The sequence below is a fragment of the Apus apus genome, chromosome 1 (assembly GCF_020740795.1).
Source record: "Apus apus isolate bApuApu2 chromosome 1, bApuApu2.pri.cur, whole genome shotgun sequence".
Taxonomy (NCBI): domain Eukaryota; kingdom Metazoa; phylum Chordata; class Aves; order Apodiformes; family Apodidae; genus Apus; species Apus apus.
Window position 1 is genome coordinate 53,549,357 of NC_067282.1, and position 21,744 is coordinate 53,571,100.

Here is a 21,744-nt window from a genome sequence, read left to right on the forward strand (position 1 = left end):
GTTTACAGAGTAAGTTGTTGGATAGTCTTGGCATTGAAAACTCAAAAATTTTTTAGAAGAGGCAGATGTCTGACTTAGGTTTTCATGAGGGGATTCTAGTGTTTGACTGATCGCTTTGTCCGCTATCTTAATGAATCCAAAGTTGCAGTGATTCTGCTGAGATATCCACAGACAGGAGAAACGTTTTCCTCTCAAGATGCACAACTTCCAAGTTTTGTCTTGGTTTGTTGTTTTTTTTTTTTCCCCCTGCTTTCTTCCTGCATTCTTGTGGAATATTGGCAGTTAGATGGATGAGTACTGCATGGCATACTCTAATGCTGTTGCTGGTATTGAGAGGCCTCAGGCATTGGAGTGTCCTGCTGTTGTGTAGCAGAAGGATTGGGTGCAATAGATGGCTCCATCAGGGCAAGAATCCCAGCTATCAAGGGTGGTCATGTTCTAGGCATTTACCTTGTGTTGAGAAATTTTACTTTGAGAATGTTTAACATTTTCAGAATACAGATTGGCATCTTAAATGTAATGTGGCAATGTCTGGACAGCCTGTAAGAATAAAGAGCATTAAAGTAACTTAGTAGTATGAATTGCAAGCACACTGTTTACATGCTCTGTATTATCTGCAGCTGCTTTTATAACTGATATTTTTAGTTCCCAAAGAAACATGTGGTTGTGAATTTGTGAAGTTAATGTTTTTTTGAAGAACTTGAAGAAAAATGTTGTACTGCAGTTGGTAAGTATAGTGAGTCATTCTGAATAAAGTAACAGGGTATTTCTGTAACTTTAATCCCACAGAACTTCCATTGACAACAGCAGATATTTTTGCAGAAGTAACGTTTAGCTTTCTACCCATTTGTTCATACATTTTAGAACAATTTTTTTCTGTATTTTGTGCATAATTTACTGATGTTAAACTCTTTTATTTTAATCTGCAATTAACATTAAGCTTTTAAAACTTTTAAGTAGCTTGTTTCTCTTATGAGATGTACTTGCCCCTGATTCTTTCTTCTCTACCAGTAGTGTCTACATTACTGTTTATTGTGGTTTTTTCAAGGTTATTGTTTCTTCAAGTTCTTTTTTTCTCTGTGCAAAACTAATCTCATAATTTCATATGTGGAATGTTCCCACCTAGTCTGCTGTGTTTCCTTTCCCTGCCAATGTTGACATTTAGCATGCTCTTAAAAATGAGGATATAGTTGTTGCAGAGCCTGCTATTACATAGTAGTAGCATATAGTGGTAGAGCTTTGGAATGGACATGGTGTCCATACAGAGTGTACAAACTCTAGAATTTAATCTTTAAGGTTTTAGACTTCCGTTTTGTTTGAAAGTTATATTTTCTAACCCACATGACTGAAATTAACTCCCTAAACATGAAGTGGGAATAAACTCAGTTTAGGGTCAGCTTGTATTTGTGTGTCTGGCCCTTCTTTGCACACATGTATCTCAGGTTTATAGAAGGTCATAATGGCACTTGAAAGATGTTCCTGATGTTCTCACAGTATAATGAACAAAGGGCAGGATGAAGGTCTCTGAGAAAGAGGAGAAAGTAGAGAACAGTAGAAGAAAGGAGATTAAAAGGGATTAGAGGAAAAGCAAAAATAAGAGGAAAAGAGAGGTTAAGAAAAAGAGAGAACTAAACTAGTCCTTCAATAAGAGTAAGTTTTCCACTTGTAGATGTCAAATCTGACTATATGTTACTAAACAGTTAATTAACATAGTTAAAAGAGTTAAGAACCGGTCCTTTTATTTACGGTACATTGATGGATGTTTGTACCTGCTTAGTGAAATCCAGGAAAAGAAATCCCTCCAGTGATGGTGAGCTTCAGGAACAAGTCTTTGATCATTCACAGAATAACAGAGTTTTTTAGGTTTGACAGGACTTCTGGTTCAACTGTGGGTTCAATGCATGCCCAACAAGAACAGCTTACCTTGGGCTGTGTGTCCAGTCTGTATCTCTGAGGATGTAGATTCTAGCTCTGTGCAACGTGGTAAGGTACTGGACCATCATTACCCCGAGCTGGACTTGCTGCAGTATATCAATGCCTTTCTTAAAGCAAGGAGCCTCAAAGTAGACACACTGCTTTAGGTGCAGGCTCAGAAGTGCGGAACAGTCACTTCTCTTGGCCCAGTGACTATGCTCGTGATAATGCAGCCCTGTGTGCAACTGACTTTTCTTACAAGGGTGAACTGCTGATTAACATTCAAAGGATTCGTGTCTGCAGATCTGTTTTCCATCCAATCTATATTATTGCACAGTTATTCCAACCCAGGTGGAAGACTCCATAGGTGCTTTTTTGAACTTGGTAAGGTTCTTGCTGGCCCGTTTCTCCAGCCCATCAAGGTGAACCTGAATGCGGTCCTGCTCTCCAAAGTATTGACTGCTCCCTCCAGTTATATGCTGTTCACCAGCTTGCTGAGTGTGCTCTCTGGCCCATCACCCAGGTAGTTAATAAGAACAATAAATAATGTTGACCCCAGTGTGTAGCCATGCAGAAAGCTACCAGTAACTGGCTGCCACTTGGACTTTGTCCTGCTGGTCAGAACCCTTTGAGTCTAGCAGTGCAGACATCTGCTTATCCATTCCCAGTCTCCTCAGGGTTTCTTCAAGGACGTAAAAGGAGACTCAGCCAAAGGCCATCCCAGAGGCAGCATATACAACATTCACAGTCTTCCCCTTCCATGTCCACAGCACTAGGGTCACCCTTGGTAAATCTATAGCAATCACCTTGTCCATCATACAGCTTCTAGGAGATTTGCTTTGTAACTTTTCCAGGGACAGAGGTGAGGCTTCTAGCTACCTGAATCCTCTTCTTGTCCTCTATGAAGATGAGAGTGACATTTTTCCAGGTGTCAGGAACCTGTCCTGATCACCATGATGTTTCAGTGATAGTAATATTGACCATTTCCCTCAGCACCTGGAGGCACATCCCATCTGGTCCCATTGACTCCTGAATGGCCAGATGGGCTCAAGAGCTTCCAAACTGTTTTCCTTCGTCGCAAGTGTTGCTCTAGTCCCGCCAGATACTCAGGGACCTAGGAGGCCTGAGGACAAAACTAACCAGTGAAAACTGAGGCAAAAAAGGCATAGAGTACCTTGTATTTTTCCATGTCTGTTCTCACTGGATCCTTTTTTCCATTAAGCAGTCCACATTTTCCTTAGCCTTTTGCTGTGCCTTACTGTGTCTGTCATATTGTAGTGTTGTTGTGTAGATAACTTCTCTGACAGACCCGATGTAGATAAGCACCATTTCCATATAGATATTCTAAACCACAGATGGCGTAATGTATAGAAAATTCTGGATACAACAGAAAAGTTTAATTTATTCTTTTCAAAGTACAAGTACAAAGTTATATAATGAAAGTTGAGGTTGACGTTTAATATTAATTGGAATAAATTTTCCCACAGTGGAGTCACCTGTACAAGTGAGTTTCACAAAATATTTTGTAGGGCGCTAGTTTTGACATTTCGTAAAAAGATACCTGAATGGGCATTTGTGTAATACATACTTATATGAGATATGAACTCTGTCTGAAGAGCAAAACCTGATGTCTTTAGAGATGTAAGTACGTGGTGCCTAGGAACTTAGTGTTTTAGGAGAAAAGTTGATCTTTAGGTTTCCTCTTCTAGCTCTTCTAGCTTGTCAGGTACTGAGCAGTTTCAGACACCAGGCTTGGAATTACACATGATACTACCCTGGACTGGGTTGGTGTTTTCTGTGGTCCCTGTTGACATTAATGGTGAATATTAACATTTAAGGAACTTAAAATCATGACGTGCAGTTATGGGAAATTCCTTTTTGTACTTTCCCATCTTACGATCGAGTGCACTCTTGCATGTGAAATCTCTGTGTCTGAGTTAGTATTTATCATAGGAGAAGTAAAACCTGAAAAGCATGACAGAATTTTGGTACTCCCTCAGATCATTTAGTAAGACTAGAGAGAAATCCTTTAAAATTACTTTTCTAAGAAGAGAAAAGGTATTTTTTTCTTTGTTTTATTTCTCTCTTCACTTCTAAAATGTGATTTATTTCAATGAGTATTGTCTAAAATGGAAGCAGTTCTTATGAATTGTTTTTGTGTGTGGCACTCATAACTGTGCCTATCAACTCCAAAAACTTAAATAATTTGAATTCATTTTAAGAATGTGTTGTGTGTATTTATACAGGTGTATTTTGTTTATGTAAAAAGGATTGTATGCAAGATTTAACACTTTTCAATAGGTCCTGAGTTAGCATTCTCTAGACATTCAAGTGCACCTGACTGTTTATTAAACAGATTATACTAAAAATATTTCTGTAATTAAATTGTATTTAAGTCCTCAGAGAGGAAGCTTTTCAGCAAGCTGAACTTCAAATATAACAAACAAAATTATAATAAAATTATCTTAAGCCACAGCCCCTTAAATGAGTAAAAATAATACTTGAAGAAATTTTTTTTTCATTGCTGTGAGTGTTGCATTTGGCAATTTTTCAGGAAGTGTAAGTATTAATATTCAGACCATTGTTTCAGATTGTATCACTCCTATCAGTAGCTCCTCTAAAAGGGAAATGTATTTTTTAATTAACACTTAAGGTTATTTGATTCCTAGTTTGTGCTGTTTGCAGAATTCCCTCTCAGTCTTATAAGATCCCTTCCCTTTCATGTAAAGGTCTGTGGAAACTGCCAACTCTTGAAAGTTCTGATAAGCTGGGTGAGCAGTGAAAAGCTTCTCCATGCACCTGTTGGACACAAGGCAGCACAGAACCATGGGCAAGGATTCTGCCAGGGCAGAAGTGCACTTTGCAGGTAGCCTTCCACTGCCTGCTTCCTGCAGCTGCCTGCCTTGAGGTCACCACCAGTGCAGCTCTGCCAGAGGAGGAGGTTGCATCTACCTGGAGTGACCTTTTTTTCGCCTCTTGTCCATCCTAGAAAGCATTTTTCTTCCAGATCTCTCATGCCTTTGACATTAGCTCTAATATGGTCTCTCCTGTTGTTTTCAATGTATGGTTTAGTTTTCTGGATGTTTCATCACGAGGAACACAGAGGATTTTTAATCATGAGGAACACAGGTTTTTTATCTGGGCATATGAACTGCACTGGTTATATTCACCAGTTTAGTCTAGGTATTTGGTAATTGTGAAAGGTGAGTTTTAAATACTATGAAGCTGCTTCCAGTGAGGGTTCTGCAATGTTGTGCAATGACTAAGGTGAGGACCCTAAAGAAAGTTAGTTATTAGTAAGGCAATGGAAGTCACTGGCAAATCAAATTGTCAATATTCCCTTCTTAGATACCGCAGTCTATCAGCAGTCCTCTAATGCCCTAAAGGTGGGTGAATATGCAGCTTAACTTCATAAGTGAAGTGATTTCTGTGATCTTTTCGGATATATGTAATCTTCAACATTTGTCCGCTTCGATCAAAGGGGCTTTGTTCTGATGCTGGAGACTACTGCTGTTCTTCTTGTGTGCTGTATTTTCTAGAAACAGGCTGCTATTAGACTAAATATGTTGCCTTCTCTGCTGCCTCTTATCATAAACATTTGAAAATAAGATACTTTTTGTCACCTGTTTTTTTGCAAGGGTATTTGCCAAAACTACCGATGCATTATTTGCTAATGAATCTTATTATCCTGAATGCCTCTATTTAGCACATCATTGCTTCCCAAAAAACCCCTTTGCTTACCAGGTGGGATTACATTTTGATTGTTATGTACTTAGGATTAATTACTTTTGATTTGATTTTTTTTTTACAGTACTGTTGCTACTGTCATTCGTACTAACCATCTATATCTTTCTTTTTACAGTTTGGGTCCTGTGTTTGCTCTGTTTGTACCATTTTATTCCTCCATTCCAAGAGTGCAAGTGACACAAGTATTAGGCCACTTTTCTATCACAAACAAGACATTGGTCTATATACTGGGTTTACAGGTATGGTATGTACTTGTTTGTTCACCTTTTAATGAATTACCAATGTAGTAGTTCATACTTCGGTATGTTCCTTTATGAATTTTCATGCTTGCACTTATATGATTCTACAGATGTTTAGCTACTGACTGTCCTATATGCTAAAATACTGAAAATGTGATGCTAGTGTACATTTCTACATGCTGAAGTGGTGGGCAAGTGATCTGTTCTTCCACTGTCTTCTTGGTTGCCTTGCATATATATAACAGACAAATTCCATACATTTTTTCTTGTTCAATGAAATGAGCTATATGAAAACAGAGCCTGGTGTTACAGCATATGTATCCTTCACCTTTATTTACCAAATTTTAAATTTGCTTATATTCTTTTTTTGTTAGTTTATTTTCCCCTGGTCTGTTAAAGCTCAAACAAAGCTATAGAATACAGTATTTTCTGTGGTAAGACTGTTGGTAAATAAGGTTATTTTGACTGAATTACACTTTTATAGAAAAAAATACTTTTATATCAATCATTACCATGTGACAGGCAATTTAAAATAGTGTAATGTAGAGCATAGCACTAGCATGTAGTATTGTAGTATTATGTTAAATCCAAATGGAAAACTATAGATCCTTGGTACAGAAAGGCAGCAGTTGTTCAAAAACCAACAACAAATCCCCAAGAGCCTAAAAGTGAATGAACACTCATGTCACAACCTGAATTAAGAAACAGGAGCTGGATAGACATGAGAAAATGTACTCATTTTTATACATTCCAGGGACTCAAAAACAGCTCTAGCACTAGCAAGGGAAAGCACCATAGGGATGTGAACAGTGGTAGAGAGTATTTTAGAATGAATGGTCAGTTTCAGAATACTGACTCATGCTCCACATGAATTGATCCATTTCACTCTTCGGCCATTGAACTCCTTTGATTTCTGCTCCAGCACCCTATTTTCTTGATCGTCCAGATATCTTGTTTCCTCTCTTCCAAACCCATCAATACCACTATCATATCATCCTTGTGGAAGCCATTATATTCTCTGAGCTCTTTTCCGTCGTGTCCTTTGCCTTCTGCTTTCATACACCCACTACCTCTGTTACTGATCACTGCTGTTACTAATCGCTCTGTCTTCACTCAGTCTTTCCCTGCCACATACAGAACAGTTGCTGCCGTCCCACAGAGGCTGAGGGAAAAATAATTTGCCTTTTCCTCATTCTTAAACTCTGCCCTTATCTCAAGTCACTCTTTCTGTAGTCAGAAGTCTAAAGGGAAGGTATTATCATGATTCAGTCAACATCATGCAGAACTATTTTAGTAACCAGTATCAGTCTAATTTTCAGCCCATTTTTCCAGTCGGTAATGACCTTCTTCAGATGATTAATCACATACTTTACTAGAAATGATGGGCTGCCCTCTTGGCTTATCAACATTTTTTTTTTTTAATCACTCTGACCTATTTCTGTGATTTCATGTTGACAAATATGCCACTGGGTGAGAACAAACTTTATTTCTTTAATTTTGATGCTCAATGCTTAGTCTCTCTGTGGGTGCATGTCTGAGAGCTTCACTTTACTGCCTGCCCTGCTTGGAACTCTTCTCCTGCTGCTGCTGAGTCATTTCCTTTGCTTCAGTCTATCTTTCAGACTTGTTTTTCTATGCCTCCTATAACTGACATCCTGTTATACTTAGTAGGCTATATGAAACCAGAATGTATTGTTCTGCAGAAGGAGAACAATTGCTGGGTCCTTGTGTTTTTTCCACTTCTGCTACTTCTGGAATACAAGCTTTTTAATGTTAAACTGAATTTTCAGAAATAAATATCTTGACTTCCCCCATTGTCATGATAAGTACATAGCCTATATAATATTGCAACATAGTAGTTCAGGCAACAAAAGTTTTGTAAAATTAAAATTTTAAATCACTGCTCTTGTCTTCTAGCTCTTAACCTCTGGTTCCTACATCTGGATTTTAGCCTTAAGTGGATTGGTAAGTCTTACTGTTTTAAAAATCATGTGTTGTTTAAAACACTTTTATTTATTCAATCAGTGCAGTATATTAGGACTGAAAAAGAACAGAAATTACTGAGTTACGTTTTTATTTGTGACGGTAAGTAGAAAGTTTCCATCTTTAGCTTTCAAAGGTGTAAAGCACTGGCTGGGTGGTGATAAACTGATAGACAACAAAAGAGCTAGTTAATATTTGCGGGGTGCCACTGCTCTTTGACCCCTGAAAATTAATTTTGCTGCCATAGATTTAGGCCTACAACTAAAAATGAGAGATAGTAGAAATTGAGGAAATTACAGAGATGTTTGTCCTATTGGGGTTTTCTTCAGTTTTCAGCAATCCTCAAGCTTTTATTCCAAAAAGCAGCTTTCAACAGCCTAGCTGTGAATATGTGTCATGTTTTTCTGTTCTCCTAGGAGATCTGCAGTGTAGCTGTTTCTCACTCTGCTCACAGCAGTTAAGGGTGCGAAATCACTTTCTTCGCGCCACTCAGATAAAGTCGGTGTGGTCTGTGTCATTTTCCTTTCCAACTCTGTTCTTTGTACTAAGGCACATAGTGCTGAAACAGATTGTACAACATCTTCCAGATTGTTAGATACTGGTAAGCTTCTTTTAAAATTTTGCAAACTTAGAAAGTAGGAGCTGTTAAGAACCTTCTAATTTGAATTTGCTGTCAGTTCAGAGTGAAAAGCCGGTGGACCCTTCACATATCGCTGCTATAATTCAGTAGTTTGGTCTCTTACTATTTGTATTGACAGTTTCAAAGTATTTTGTGAGCTCACACAGTAACTAACAGGAGTGATGGAGCAGTAAATAGCCAAACGTGCTCAGCAATTTGGTCCTACCATAAATGTCAGTGAAAACAGTGCAACTAGCAAACCGGCATTTCTCTCTCCTGGAGATCAGCCCAAGCCTCTGTGCCCATGTAAGTCTCTGGCTTCCTCCAAACACACTACCCTTCCTGTTACTCTTCTGGATCTTTTAATAGCCCTTCCTTTTGAACAGGTGTTCATTAGAGTGGAAAAGAAAGAAAAGGAAAGGCATTTTAACTCCCTCTTTCCTGGTGGCAGAAGCTGTATATATACTTGGTTATACAGACTTACAAAGAACAGCTCAAATACTTTTTTCGTAATATATTATAATTGAATCATAGAATCATAGCATGGTTTGGGTTGGAAGGGACCTTCAAGATCATCTAGTTCCACTCCCTTTGCTGTGGGCAGGGACACCTCCCACTAGAGCAGGTTACTCAAAGCCCCATCCAACCTGACCTTGAACACTTCTAGGGAGAGGCATCCACAGCTTCCCTGTGAAACCTGTTCCAGTGTCTCATCACTCTCACACTAAAAAATTTCTTCCTAATGTCTAATCTAAATCTCCCCTCTTCCAGTTTAAAGCCATTATCTATCACTACAAGCCCTTGTAAAAAGTCCCTCCCCAGCTTTCCTGTAGGCCCTGGAAGGCTGCTATAAGGTCTCTCCAGAGCCTTCTCTTCTCTAGGCTGAACAGCCCCAATGCTCTCAGCCTGTCTTCATAGAAGAGGTGCTCCAGTCCTCTGATCATCTTCATGGCCCTTCTCTGGACTCGTTTAAACAGGTCTGTGTCCCTCTTGTGTTGAGGGTTCCAGAACTGGACACAATACTCCAGGTGGGATCTCATGAGAGAGGGGTAGAGGGGCAGAATCCCCTCCCTTGACCTGCTGGCCACACTTTTTTTGATACAGCCCAGGACTCAGCTGGTTTTCTGGGCTGCAAGTGCACATCGCTGGCTCATGTGGAGCTTCTCGACAGCCAACACCTCCAAGTCCTTTTCCTTGGGGGTTGTTCTCAATGCATTCTCCACCCAGTCTTTTTTTTGTGCTTGGAATTGCCCTGTTATGTGGCTATTATTTTAATTCCCTTTGAATGTAGTTTTATTCAACTCTATAATGCAACTTTCTTAGGATTCATATTGCTTCAGTTAGCATAAATTAAGTCGTCATCAATGATGATGCATTTTCAGTCTCCATTTTTTCATCAGCCAGTGGAGAGCTGCACTCTACTGTTTTATAGTTATGAATTTTAGCCATTTTTTGCACAACATATCTGTCACACTTCTGTGAATAAGCAGTCTCATGTTTCTCCTCTATTAGAAATTATAATTTGGCATATTTTGAGACAAACTAATAAAGGAGTGAAGTTTCACAGTATATAAATAAACTGAAGAGGATATGAAACTATAAAGGTTTTAGCATTACACATGTAGATACTAGATAACATATTCATATGTGCCATTGCCGAAATATGTAGGTTTTCTGTTTGATGTTAATTCTGAAAACCTACATATTTTTGTAATTCTTCCTGCTCTTAACATTTTCTAAAACACTATCTTCGTTGAATCTAATTTTAATGTATTTGTACAAACAGGCTGAGGAAATGCGTGAACACCTAGTCAGCTAGGTATGATATTTAGTCACTATTTCATTGCCTTTTAGACTCTTCACTGTCTGTATTTTTAGCTCTAAAGATCACTTAGGCACTCATATGACTGTATATAATGCTGTTCTGCAATTTAGGTTTTGTTGCACTTCTGCTTATGTGGAGTATTAAAATGGATGCTGCCAGCATGATTTCTGAATTGTCAGTTTCCACTTTCTCTTCACTATGTTCTCGCTTGACGTTTATTTGAAAGTAATTGCTTTACATTAACAAGTACTGAACACTCTTAGGCTAAACAGGATCTGACTGCAGGTACTAGATGTAGCACTTTGTGTTCCTCCTTGCTCATACTGTTAGACCTCCCTGTGAATTCCAGGCAGGATGTGGAGCAACTGGGAACTGTGCCCTCTTGAGTTCTTGTTTTCAGTGGTTTTGAGCAATGCCATCATTACAGAGATGTGTTTGTGTGTGGACATGCATTTGCATCTGCGTGTGAGTCTGTGTATGCAGGTAGGCATTGATGTAATGTGCCTGGTGATAGGGAATTTTAGACAATTTTTAGTTTGACACTGAATTGTTCTCAGTTACAGAGATTACAGCACTTGTTATTGGAATGCAAAAGGTCTACTGTGTCTTTGTCATAACATCATTCTTCCTAGATCTCTAATTTTGACTCAACGTAGGAATATACTCTTAAAGGCACCTTCTTTACTCTCCAGATGAAACTGGAGTGCCTCTCAATTATTGTTCTTTTGATATGTCAGCATGGACCTGGTAATTTCAGTTGCTGGTACGTTGTGTAAAACGTGCTGTTTAAATACAAGATGCTTATTTACAAAAAAAGGGAGAATTTCAGAAGTAGACTGTAAACAAATTCACAAATCTAATGTAAACAGCAATCCATAATGTTATTATCATTAATAAGAATAATTTAGTTTATTGTGATTTCTTTTGCCAGGAACATAACATACTTGGTACATACAGTCTAGATTTGTTACTTATGGTAGAGGCTTTAGATGTAATAATATTAGGAAACTTCATATTAGAGGTTGAGAGGTATTATGGAAGTCATACAGCCTATTTCCATTTGACTTTAAGCCAGAAATTCTTTCAATAATTGTTTACAGAAGTACTCCCAGTTTAGTGAAAGCCGGAAACAGATTCCCTGCTATTTTCCTTTAAAACAGTCAAAACACCTTAGAAAATGATACCACTTGAATGTTTCATATCAACCCATCTTCTCTCCCTCCTCCCCCCCTGTCTTTAAAGTCTCCTGGGTTCTCAGTTTACATTTCTCATTGCTCTAATCTTGCAGGACTGAAATTTGAAGGGCCTGTCAAGGCTTATTCTATCATAGCTACAGCATACCTGCTTCAAGAACTAAGTTCAGGTTGGTACCAGCAGATGAGATAAGCCTGCTGGGATGTGCAGTTCCCTCCCCTGGTTAGTATAATATTTTCCTCATACAGATCACATGCCAAGGCTTCTGCTAACAATTTAACCACTATATTTCATTGATGAAAGGTATTTCCCAGTCCCTTTCTGTGAGTTTAGTGTTGTAGACTCTTCTTACCTAGTATAATATGTTTATTTGTTTGCAAGGTGACCTGTACTGCATACAGTCACCCCAAGTCTTCTATGAACTGCCTTGAACTTGTGTAGAGTTCAGTTCAAACTTTAGGGGAAGTAACTTGTCTTTAACTGTAAGACAATTTCAGATTTGGAAGTTTCTAATATCCTAACTTTGCAGGTTTCACTAAGCCAACTAGAACAGCTGTCTGCATTGTTTCTGTATTAAACTGTGATCTACTTTTCTCACGTTGTATGAAAAGTTGTGCTTTTCATACTTTAAATACTGGAAAGCTGTAGACAACCCATGATTTATAGCATGTACTTATAAGGCTGAAAGTTAAGATAGAAAGTTCAGACACTATTGAGTGCTTAGTTTTAATTTCAATTCTGATTTTTGAGTGTTTTAGTTCTTATTCATGGTTTTGAATTTACTAACTTGGTTTTACACAGACTACAGGTGTCCGTTTGCTAAATGCTCAGGAGTGGACTTTGGATTGCTCTGAGTTCTGTTAAGAACTTCATTCATCCTTTCTGTTTGCTATTTGTTTGGCAGAGGTGTTTTACTATAGTACATTCCTGTCCATGTTAGATCAGCCTTTATAGGATAGTGTGTGATTGGGCTGTGGAGCAGAATAGTTCAACCAGACTTTGTATTTTTTTTGGTTCTTGTCTTAAATATAGCATTATGTAGTTAATATCTGAACAGACCTAAGAGTCTGTTCCACATCCTTGGTAACATGGAAAACTGAATTATTTTTGTTTAAAAAAATGTTTTGAATGGAACGCAGAAACATTTCTATTACCCCACAGTGCAGTATTCACACTTAAAATATGGTCCTTTCTAAAAACTTGTAATTCATATTAAATATGTGTTGATGTTTTTGCTTCATCAAGTCCCTGTCTTTCCTGTTCCAAGGAGTACAGAACTGGACACAGTAGTACAACTGAAGCTTTGCCAGTGCTCAGAGAGGAAGGATCTCTTGCCTCAACCTGCTGGCAACACAGTTCGTAAAGCTCAGCACGCAGGTCGTGAGGAGCGTATTCTGAAATAAGAAATGGAGAAGCAATAGAGTAATAGAGATTAGGGAATGAAAAAGAGAGGTTGCTCGTCTCTCCTAACTTTAGAACAGGTGCGGATACCCATATGTAAGCTAGAAGTTGTGCTGAATCTCATCCAAAACTAACATGAGGAATGTGCAGGAGGGCAATGGTCAGTATTCAGTTGAGTGATTGTAGGTAGCTTAATTTGAGATTATTGTCTTTTTGCTCTACTGACTGTACTAATTTGATGTCCTCTGTGGTGGGAGCTTAGACACTTTATTTATGTCTAGATGGCTACATGTAAACACATGACAACTGACTCAGCTGACAACATTTATTCCTACCCCAGTTAAAACATCTGAGAGGAAAAGTAGTTGACTCATCTGGCACACTTTAGGGGATGTTAGTGTGGAAGTGAGGTTGTAATTGCTTGGGGAGAAGAGGGATGCAAGTATTTACAATTCTGGAAGAAGGAGAAAGTAGTGGGAAAGGAGATGAGAAAGTAATAAGATACTTTCTCTTCTACATCCATGGCTTCTGAGATCCTGTAGAAAAAATGGGTGTTAGTTTTTTGCTTGTATTTCACCTCAAAGTTTTCAGTTTCTTGCTCAGATCTGAGGGAGAGTTTGTAGGCCCAAAATCGGCTCTACTTCGTCAGTTGCGCTAGCTGGTTCAGAAAGAGGTGGGTTGCTTTTTGAGCCTGTACACACACACCATCATGGCTGCAATGTTACCGTTGTTTAGAGAGGGAATCTATGAGAGTAATTCAACTGTGTGTGCACGTTGGAGACATCTGCCATAGGGTGAGTCACATCATAAAAGGGCCCGTTTCTCTCTGGTGATTATGAAACCAAATTTAAACAACCAGCTCACGTGTAGACTTTTAAATTACGGATGTCTGTGTTGGGGCAGATAAATCCAATAATCTTTTCTGTAAATAGTTTTGGTTAACCATATTATAGTAACCACCTGAAGAGCTCTAGCAGAGACCGAAGGTAACCTATCCTTAGGTCACAAGTACAAGTTAAGGATAGATGTACTGTGCTAAAATGGCAGTACAGTCATGCTTGCATGTACACCAAGAATGATTGATACTTCACCTCACAAATGGAGATAGCATTGATGGACTCCAAAGGAAAAATCTGGGAAATTTATGAGCCCAGTAACTCCGAAGGAAATTGAAGATAATTAATTATTAATTATTTAGTTATTTAATTATTTATTATTATCTTATTTTTCTGTCAAGCTAACTATCTCAACAGGCTGTTCATGTTCTTACTGCCCAAAGAATAAATAACAACAACAACAAAATGTGTTACAGTTACATTGTTGATTATAACTGCAAGTTGGAAGTACAGGTGTAGTGATTTTATTTGTTGGGTGGTTTTCACACTGTCTCTCTTGGTTTGATAAATGAGTTTCTCTAATCAAGGTAGGTACAGAACCTTGACACAAACTTTACCCCCTTGTTTTTATTCTAGTTGTATAGAATTCAGAACACACAGATGAAGCAGATAAAATAGCTATAAAAATGTGATTTCATCTTAAGAGTACTATTTGCTTTCAATTTGTTGGTATCTGAAAATAGGAAAGTCTTAAATATATATGACTAATATATTTATTTTTTTCAAAACAAAATAATATAGTATTTGCTGATATTTAATTCTGTCAAGTTCTGTCAAGCATCGAAGCAAAATAATTTTCAGCATAATTTTCAAAATAATTTTCTACACCACTCTACCTGCTGTGGTGGGTTTTTTTGTTTGTTTTATTTTCTTTTGTAATCTTAGTCAAGCACAGTGATTTTACATACCTGAGTTAGTAGTTGGGCAAGGGTGTCTTTGTCCCTTAAAATACTTCCATGTTTGGTTTACCTAATGTATAAAAGAAACTACAGTTACTTCCTTTTTCTAAAAGTTGTCCAGCTTAGGAGAGGCGTGAAGGAGGGGGAGAGGAAGCTGGGCTTTTTACAGGTGGGAGAAGAGATTAGAAAGCTTCATGTGAAGGACCAGTAGTAAGCCATGATGTTCAGTAACTGAAAAAATGTAAAGACACTTTTTTTTCTGCAGCATGCCAGACAATTTCCAGCATACTCTATTTCCTCTGCTTAGCATTTTTCCTGATATGATATGGTGTAGGTTGTGATGTTGGAGGTAGGTGAAGCTGTAGGTTGTGATGGTGTGACTACCAGAAAACAACAAGATGCATTTTATGTTGCCTGCCAAAAATACCCCATTCTAACAATGTGAACTTAACTGCAGTGTCATTCTGTGGTGACTTTTTGGAGTCTAAAGTACTCTGGAGGCTCATCTGCTTGAGAGAAGTAGCCCTTTAATCTGATGAACGGTGTTGAAGTCAGGATATTATGAGATGATCTGGCCTTAATTGAAATGAGAAAGTTGCAGCAACAAAAATGCTGCAATAATTACTTTATCCTTTGTCAAAGGTTGGGGTTGATATATATCAAGTTCTGCATATAAACAGCTAAAGAGGAAGTTCTTTGGAAATACTTGACATTAAGATGAGTGTATGATACTAAACCAGACTGAATCACGAGACCTATTTTAACTACAAATGTCTTAATTCTGGGTTTGTTGGAAATACACAGAGAGGTGGCTCTTCCTCATTAGCTGAAACTTCTTGAAAATTTGTTAAAACTGAGCACAGTGTTTAAAGTTTCTTGTACTTCCATCTAACAGCTTTATAATTGGAAAGGTAAATAAAGTAAGAGAGGAAGGGGCATGGCACTGAAATCCTTACAGATGTGGAGTTAACAAGGTTGATTCCTGGTGCACACTTGGTGAAGAGCTCTTCACAGCAAAGTCTGTCTTCCCATCTGCTTATACCTGTGAAGAACTCAGTCTCACATGGTTGCTCGGGACAGTTACTGGTCCACAGTAAGTTTCTTGGCAACTGTATGTAGAAGATATACTTATTTTCTGCTAGTCCCACACATTTTTATCTTGTTCCTTTACCAGGTGCTTTTTATTTTAGATTTTACTGTGAACTTTGTATTGTCAGACTTCTCAACTTCTGCTCTCTGAGCACATAAGTCCACATGTTTGGGTTATGCAGTGAGTTTCTGTCTAAGGCAGGACAAGGAGTAGCCAGCACACTAGTCTGCTGTTGAGGACTGGCAAGGAGAGAGAAGACAGAAGAGCAAGGAGGAGAAACTTTAACTGGTGCATTGGCTATAGACCGGGCATGCTACTTCAGTGAGCTCAGTAAAGCTAGGAAGGCAGGTAGGAGCCATGTGTTTTGAGTCCCACATACATAGTGCTAAGTACCAATCTCCATTTTAGGCATGTCCATAAAATTTTAGCCTTATAAAGCCTTTTCTTCTGATTAAATGCATGCTCTGGAATTACTTGCTCTCTACAATTACCTGAAAAGAGGTTGTAACAAGATGGGTGTCAGTCCCTTTTCCTATATAGGACAAGAGGAAATGACCTCAAGTTGCACCAGGGGAGGTTTAGATAGGATAAAGGAAAAATTTCTTCACTGGGAGGGTTCTCAGACACTAGAACAGGCTGCTCAGGGAAGTGGTTGAGTCCCCATCCCTGGAGGTATTTAAAAGATGTGTATATGTGTTGTTTGGAGGCATGGTAACAGTTTGACTTGATGATCTTACGGTCTTTTCCATCCAAAATGATTCTATGCTTTTATGACTAGCTGTCTCTACTTTGAAAAATAAGAGAATGCTTGTACCGATGCATCTACTAGTTGCACTTTCCTTTCTGAGACAGACAAGTCCCAAAGTACTGACACTGAAGACATGCTGCTGCTATCTCTTAGATGTATTTTCTGGCTTGAATTGATAAGAGAATGATTGTGCTTGTGGTTAATGTGTTAAGACAAGTGTCAAGATTGGTCATAAATTCAGGGAGATGCAGATTTTCCTACCACCACTTGATTTGTTTTGTTCTTGTGACTTTTTGAACCCGTTCAAGACATAGGGTGCCCTGATAACATTAGACCTTAGAGGACCATAGGAGTCTCTGAGCAGAGATCAGTAGCTGCAAGGGACATTTGGGAGAAGATGTGATGTTGGACAAAGTATTTTGAGCAGGGGCACTTTCCCTGCCTTGTTATACCTGTGCAGCCAGGAATGAAAATCCCTGGAGCCAAAGAGGGGGCCTGGCTATATAGCGTAATGATACAGGGTGCAAGGAAGGAAGATAATTTGTAGGTTCTGGCGCTGCTTGTGCATTTTGCATCCAAGAAATAATCAGATCAATGTATGTATAATATTTGCAACCTGGTTAAGCAAGTCTTGCTCCCAAAAAGGTGACATTCCAGGTAACCTTACAATCTAGATTTCTTGAGTGAGGAACCTATCTGTGTAACTCTCTTGGGACCAGGTGATTAGCTTCTGAGAGACCTTCTGGCTAGGTGAGTACTTAATGTACTACATACCAAATTAAATGAATTGCAGAAGTGATGTGAATTTTCCTCCAGATACTTATTCTTTGGCAAACATAGTTCTGTCTTAGTTTCCAGTTGGTGTGTGCAAGTTCTGGTTGTGGGCTTACATTCATCTGGAACAGTTTCACTGAAGCTGAGGAGAACATTTCTGAGGTCGTGAAGAAGCTTCTCTTCCAGCACTCTGTCATTCCTGGAGTCTAGTCAGGACCCTTCTTTGAAGAAAACTTTTAATAATGGCAGCCTTTGCTATGATGCCAGAGATTATGGCCTTCCTCTTATCCTATCCCATTTACCTGTTTCCTCATAACACAGATAAAAATGGCTAAGGGTAGTTTAATCCTGTTCTTTCTCATTTTGGAATGATATCCTGTGTTTGGTATTGCATCCAACCCTGAAAGCAGTCATAAAATGAAAGTAGAATAAAAGGAAAATCAGTGTTTCCCAAAGCAGAATTTATTTTTGCTAGAAATATAATTTTTTCACTGGATAATTAACAGTAACCTTGTAAATAATCTGAAAAACGGCATGTTCACAAAGATTGTTGCATTTTCCTGTACCATCTCCCTTTGCATGTGCAGCAATGCATTTGGAATGTTTGTACAAATGTCAGTGAAATAAAATAAATATCCTCAAATAAGTAGCCCAGAAGTTGAGTTTCTACATTGCTTCTAGTATAATTGCATTTATGGGTATGTTTGCAGATTTTTTGGGGTTCATATCTCTTCCTGTTCATTCCACTCTGTTGTCATAGCATAACTCTTGTGGCATAACAGACAATGAAATAGTCGCAAATACTGAAATGTGGCATAAAGCAGAATACAGACTCAGAGTTTGTGTAAGAGCTTTGGCTTTCCTGCTGGGCCTCTTTGGGCTCAAGTGCTGGAGTTTCATAATGGGGTTTAAACTGATAGTTGCATGATGACTGTAGATAATTTATGGGACGCATGGATTTCCTTTGCTTCTCCTGAATTTGAAATGAAATCAAACCCCAAGGCAAGCACGAGTGTGAATGCAGGGAATAGGTATTTTTCTTACAAGTTCATGGCAAAATCTGGCTTTTTCCATATGGCAGTTTTTAATTAACTGGTATTTGAACCCTCTTTTTTTTTTTTCCTTCTAGAAGATAGATGCAATCCTATTGAATTAAGCCTGTGCATACTCATAGATGTATCTTCAAATTGGGTGGTTTGCGTTTGTTTTTACTAGAAGGAGAGATGTGTGGTAGGGGCAGAAACCTTAAGGGCTTTTTTTTTTTTAAGGGAGCATTTACAATGCTTCAGTATCTGTAAGAGCAGATACTCTGAAAATTCTGAAACTAAGAAAAAACCCCAAGTGGATTTCTGAGTCACAAACAATGCAGTACACAGATTTAAAAAAGTAATAGTCTGTAGTTATGGGGAAGTTGGACGTAAAGAAATCCCCTATTCTTTCTCTGACTCTTGACTGAGAACTCTGGGTAAATCCAATAAAAAGTGTTTTAAAAAACAAACCAACTGCTATCTGCAGCTAAATAAGAAGTAAATTTTATGTCTTTAAGTTGTTTTGGGTTGGGTTTTAACATTACGTTTTTGGTTTTAGGTTTCTGGGATCTGCTACAATAGCAGTATATTAAAAGTTCATCAAATTCTTTGTGTACCCGCCTGGCTAGCAAAGATATTTTCTTGGACTCTTGAGCCAATCTTCACGTCTGCGGAACCAACGAACGAATTTCGTGTGGGAATGGGAGCAACAGTTGACATCCAGAGGCAGCAGAGAATGGAATTACTGGATCGTCAAATCATGATGTCTCAGGTTGCCCAAGTGCGGCGGCAAAGGCAGCAGCAGGTATTGACATATGCTCTGTAAGAATTATATTAACTTATGGGGAAGATACATTTTTTGTTAATACATATTTTGTGGATTCTCTTTCTTAAAAATACATATTTCTTTGTTCTTCTCAATCGGTCTTCCACACCCTGTTGTACTGCTAATGTAGATGTTTATATAGCTTTGTATGTTAAAACTCCTTCACAAGATCTAAGCAGAATGCCAAACAATCCTGTAAGGATAACTTACATCATTCTTTCACCAAAAATGAGGCTGAAAAGTAAAGTGATGACCTCTTGGTGGTCTTCAGTAAAAGCCATTGTTGAAAGTTAGGGAGTCAAAATGCTCCCGACTCTCCTAGGTGTTTGTATTCTTAGCATCCTTTTCAGAGAGGCTGAGAATCGTCTTATGTAACTCCTTTGTTTGCAGATGTGCTTTGAATAAGGCTTGTTTAATTTAAGAAAGTGCAGAAATTACATTCTCTAATGTTCTAACAGATATCAGCCACGGGGGGTTTCCGTTTGCTGCATTTAATGTTTTTGTTTTATTTCCTTATTGAATAGAATAGCAGAGCTTTTTAGTTTTCTCTGTTTTAGTTACACCAGCAGATGCAAATGCTCACATACTTTGCTTTGTAGGGCAGTAAAACGGGGCAGATGGTGTCTCAATTCACTTTTTCCTTTATCTTAGATGTGTGTGTTACTACTCTATCAAACCAAGCAGACAACATAGGCCTTGCATTGCTCTATGTGACTGTATATTGCTCATTAATTAATCTAACAATTTGAGGTCTTTGCTGAGCTTCTTCGGGCTGAAACACAGCTCTGTACTGATAAACAAGTTCTTGTCGTGTTCAGAGTAGTGTAGTGCAAGTAGGTGTAGCTGTGTTACCCTTAATATGTTGCCAGAATTAGAGGTGTGATTACAGAGAGTTTTTACCCAACAACTGGAGCATGAATCTTTGTTTCCAGTCCCTGGTAACATAATTCTGTTTTCCTTGGTTTCTCAAGATTTCAATCTGATGGAATTGTTCTCAGGTGGGAAGATCCTAATCTCCTTTTCTCTATTCATGTTAGAATGTTAATTGGTTTTAACATAAGAACTGAACTAGAAATTACTCAGTTCTTGAACATTATGGTTTTAATAGAAAATAAATTGAAAGTGTCTATTGGGCTATGAGCGGAAGAGTGCAGCCAAGTTTCTTCAGATAGAAGGAAGAAGCCCTTTCCAGTCACAAAGTTATATCTTTAATTGCAAAAAGTGGTAAATAAGTTCAGAATGGTAAATGATAAAAGAAGAGTTGATAACATTTTCTTCTCATCTTCTCCTTTCCTAAGGCTGTGAAAAATGAAAGTGGAAAAACGTCTTTTCAGGTTTGACTTCTGAGTTCTTTAAAAAGGTAGAGGGGTTTAAGTAAAATAAATTAACACTGTTTGAACATCAATAAGATGCTTCCCTTTACAAGTTGCTGAAACACTTTCAAGTTTCTTCATGTTTGACTTTTAACTTGAGCAGAGTGTATAGTTAACTGATAGTGCTAATCTGTGAAACCAGATCTCAGGAGGTGATGAGATCAATGTATTGATGTTTCAGAGAGGCTCTTCAGAAAATATGTGTCATGGAAGCTTTTGACCAGCCTTTTTTTAAATTATTTACTCACAGAACTTACTAGCCGTGAACTAAATCACAAAAAGCATAATTCAGAAATGTTGAGATGCCGTTCTAAAAATGAAAAGCTGGCTACTTTCAGTCTCAAAACAGTATTAAAAAAAATTAAAAATAATTTTCTGAATTGCTGTTCTCAGGCAGTTCTTTTGCCTTTAGAGGCTTGGAAAGGTATAATTTGAAGACAGTGGAGCAGAACAGATCACATTACAGATGAAATTTAGATGACAGTTTTACCTGTGGGAGTGAAGCTGATAAAGAAGGCGGATCAGTTTCTTAGGAAAGTTTGTTTTTTTGGGGTTTTTTTTGTGAAACTGGAAATAATAAAAGCTATAAAGTATATAGCAGTCATCAAATATGTCTGTGAATTATATTCCAGGAGAATGTTGCGCAGATTTCTAGCATCCAGTCATACTCTCTCTGGGTAACATGCCATAGATAGATAAATTAACATTTTCTCTCCTGCTTTCTGGGTTTTTTTGGTGAGGGAAGTGAACTTTCCTCTGTATGCTGTAGTGCAGCAATTTTGTTTAGCTGTCCTGTTTAGCTGTGCTCTGCTCCCTCCTCCTAATCCTTTACTCTTCAGTTCATCTGTTTGAGAAAAGAGACAATGTGGTTTCCGTGAGTATTGGTAACACGTGGAAGGAGAACACAAGAACATGATAAGTGATTTTAATGGTGCTCCATTGTTTGTGCAATGTAGCCAACTCTGTTCTGGCCATAAGGAGACCCCTTTCTTAAATAGATGCTCTTTGTTTTAAGTTTATTCTTCATGTCTTTGCAAAAAATTCTGAAGAATGTGAGCCTGATGAGTTAAGCAAGCCCATACAATAAAAGTTAGAAAAAAACCAACCAAACAAAAACCAAACCAAAACAAACAAAAAATCACAACCCAAACCAAATACAAGAAGGAAAGAAACTGCGGAAAAAGATTC

At 38.1% G+C, this 21,744-nt stretch overlaps 1 protein-coding gene across 1 annotated transcript in view; it reads left to right on the forward strand.

Moving 5' to 3' along the window:
- UBAC2 (UBA domain containing 2) overlaps positions 1-21,744 on the forward strand; it is a 104,999-nt gene that overhangs the window by 63,401 nt on the left and 19,854 nt on the right. The window contains exons 5-7 of the mRNA XM_051620044.1: positions 5,777-5,900; positions 7,818-7,865; positions 18,917-19,162. Coding sequence (XP_051476004.1) covers positions 5,777-5,900; positions 7,818-7,865; positions 18,917-19,162 — 418 coding nt within the window. The remainder of the gene's footprint in view (positions 1-5,776; positions 5,901-7,817; positions 7,866-18,916; positions 19,163-21,744) is intronic.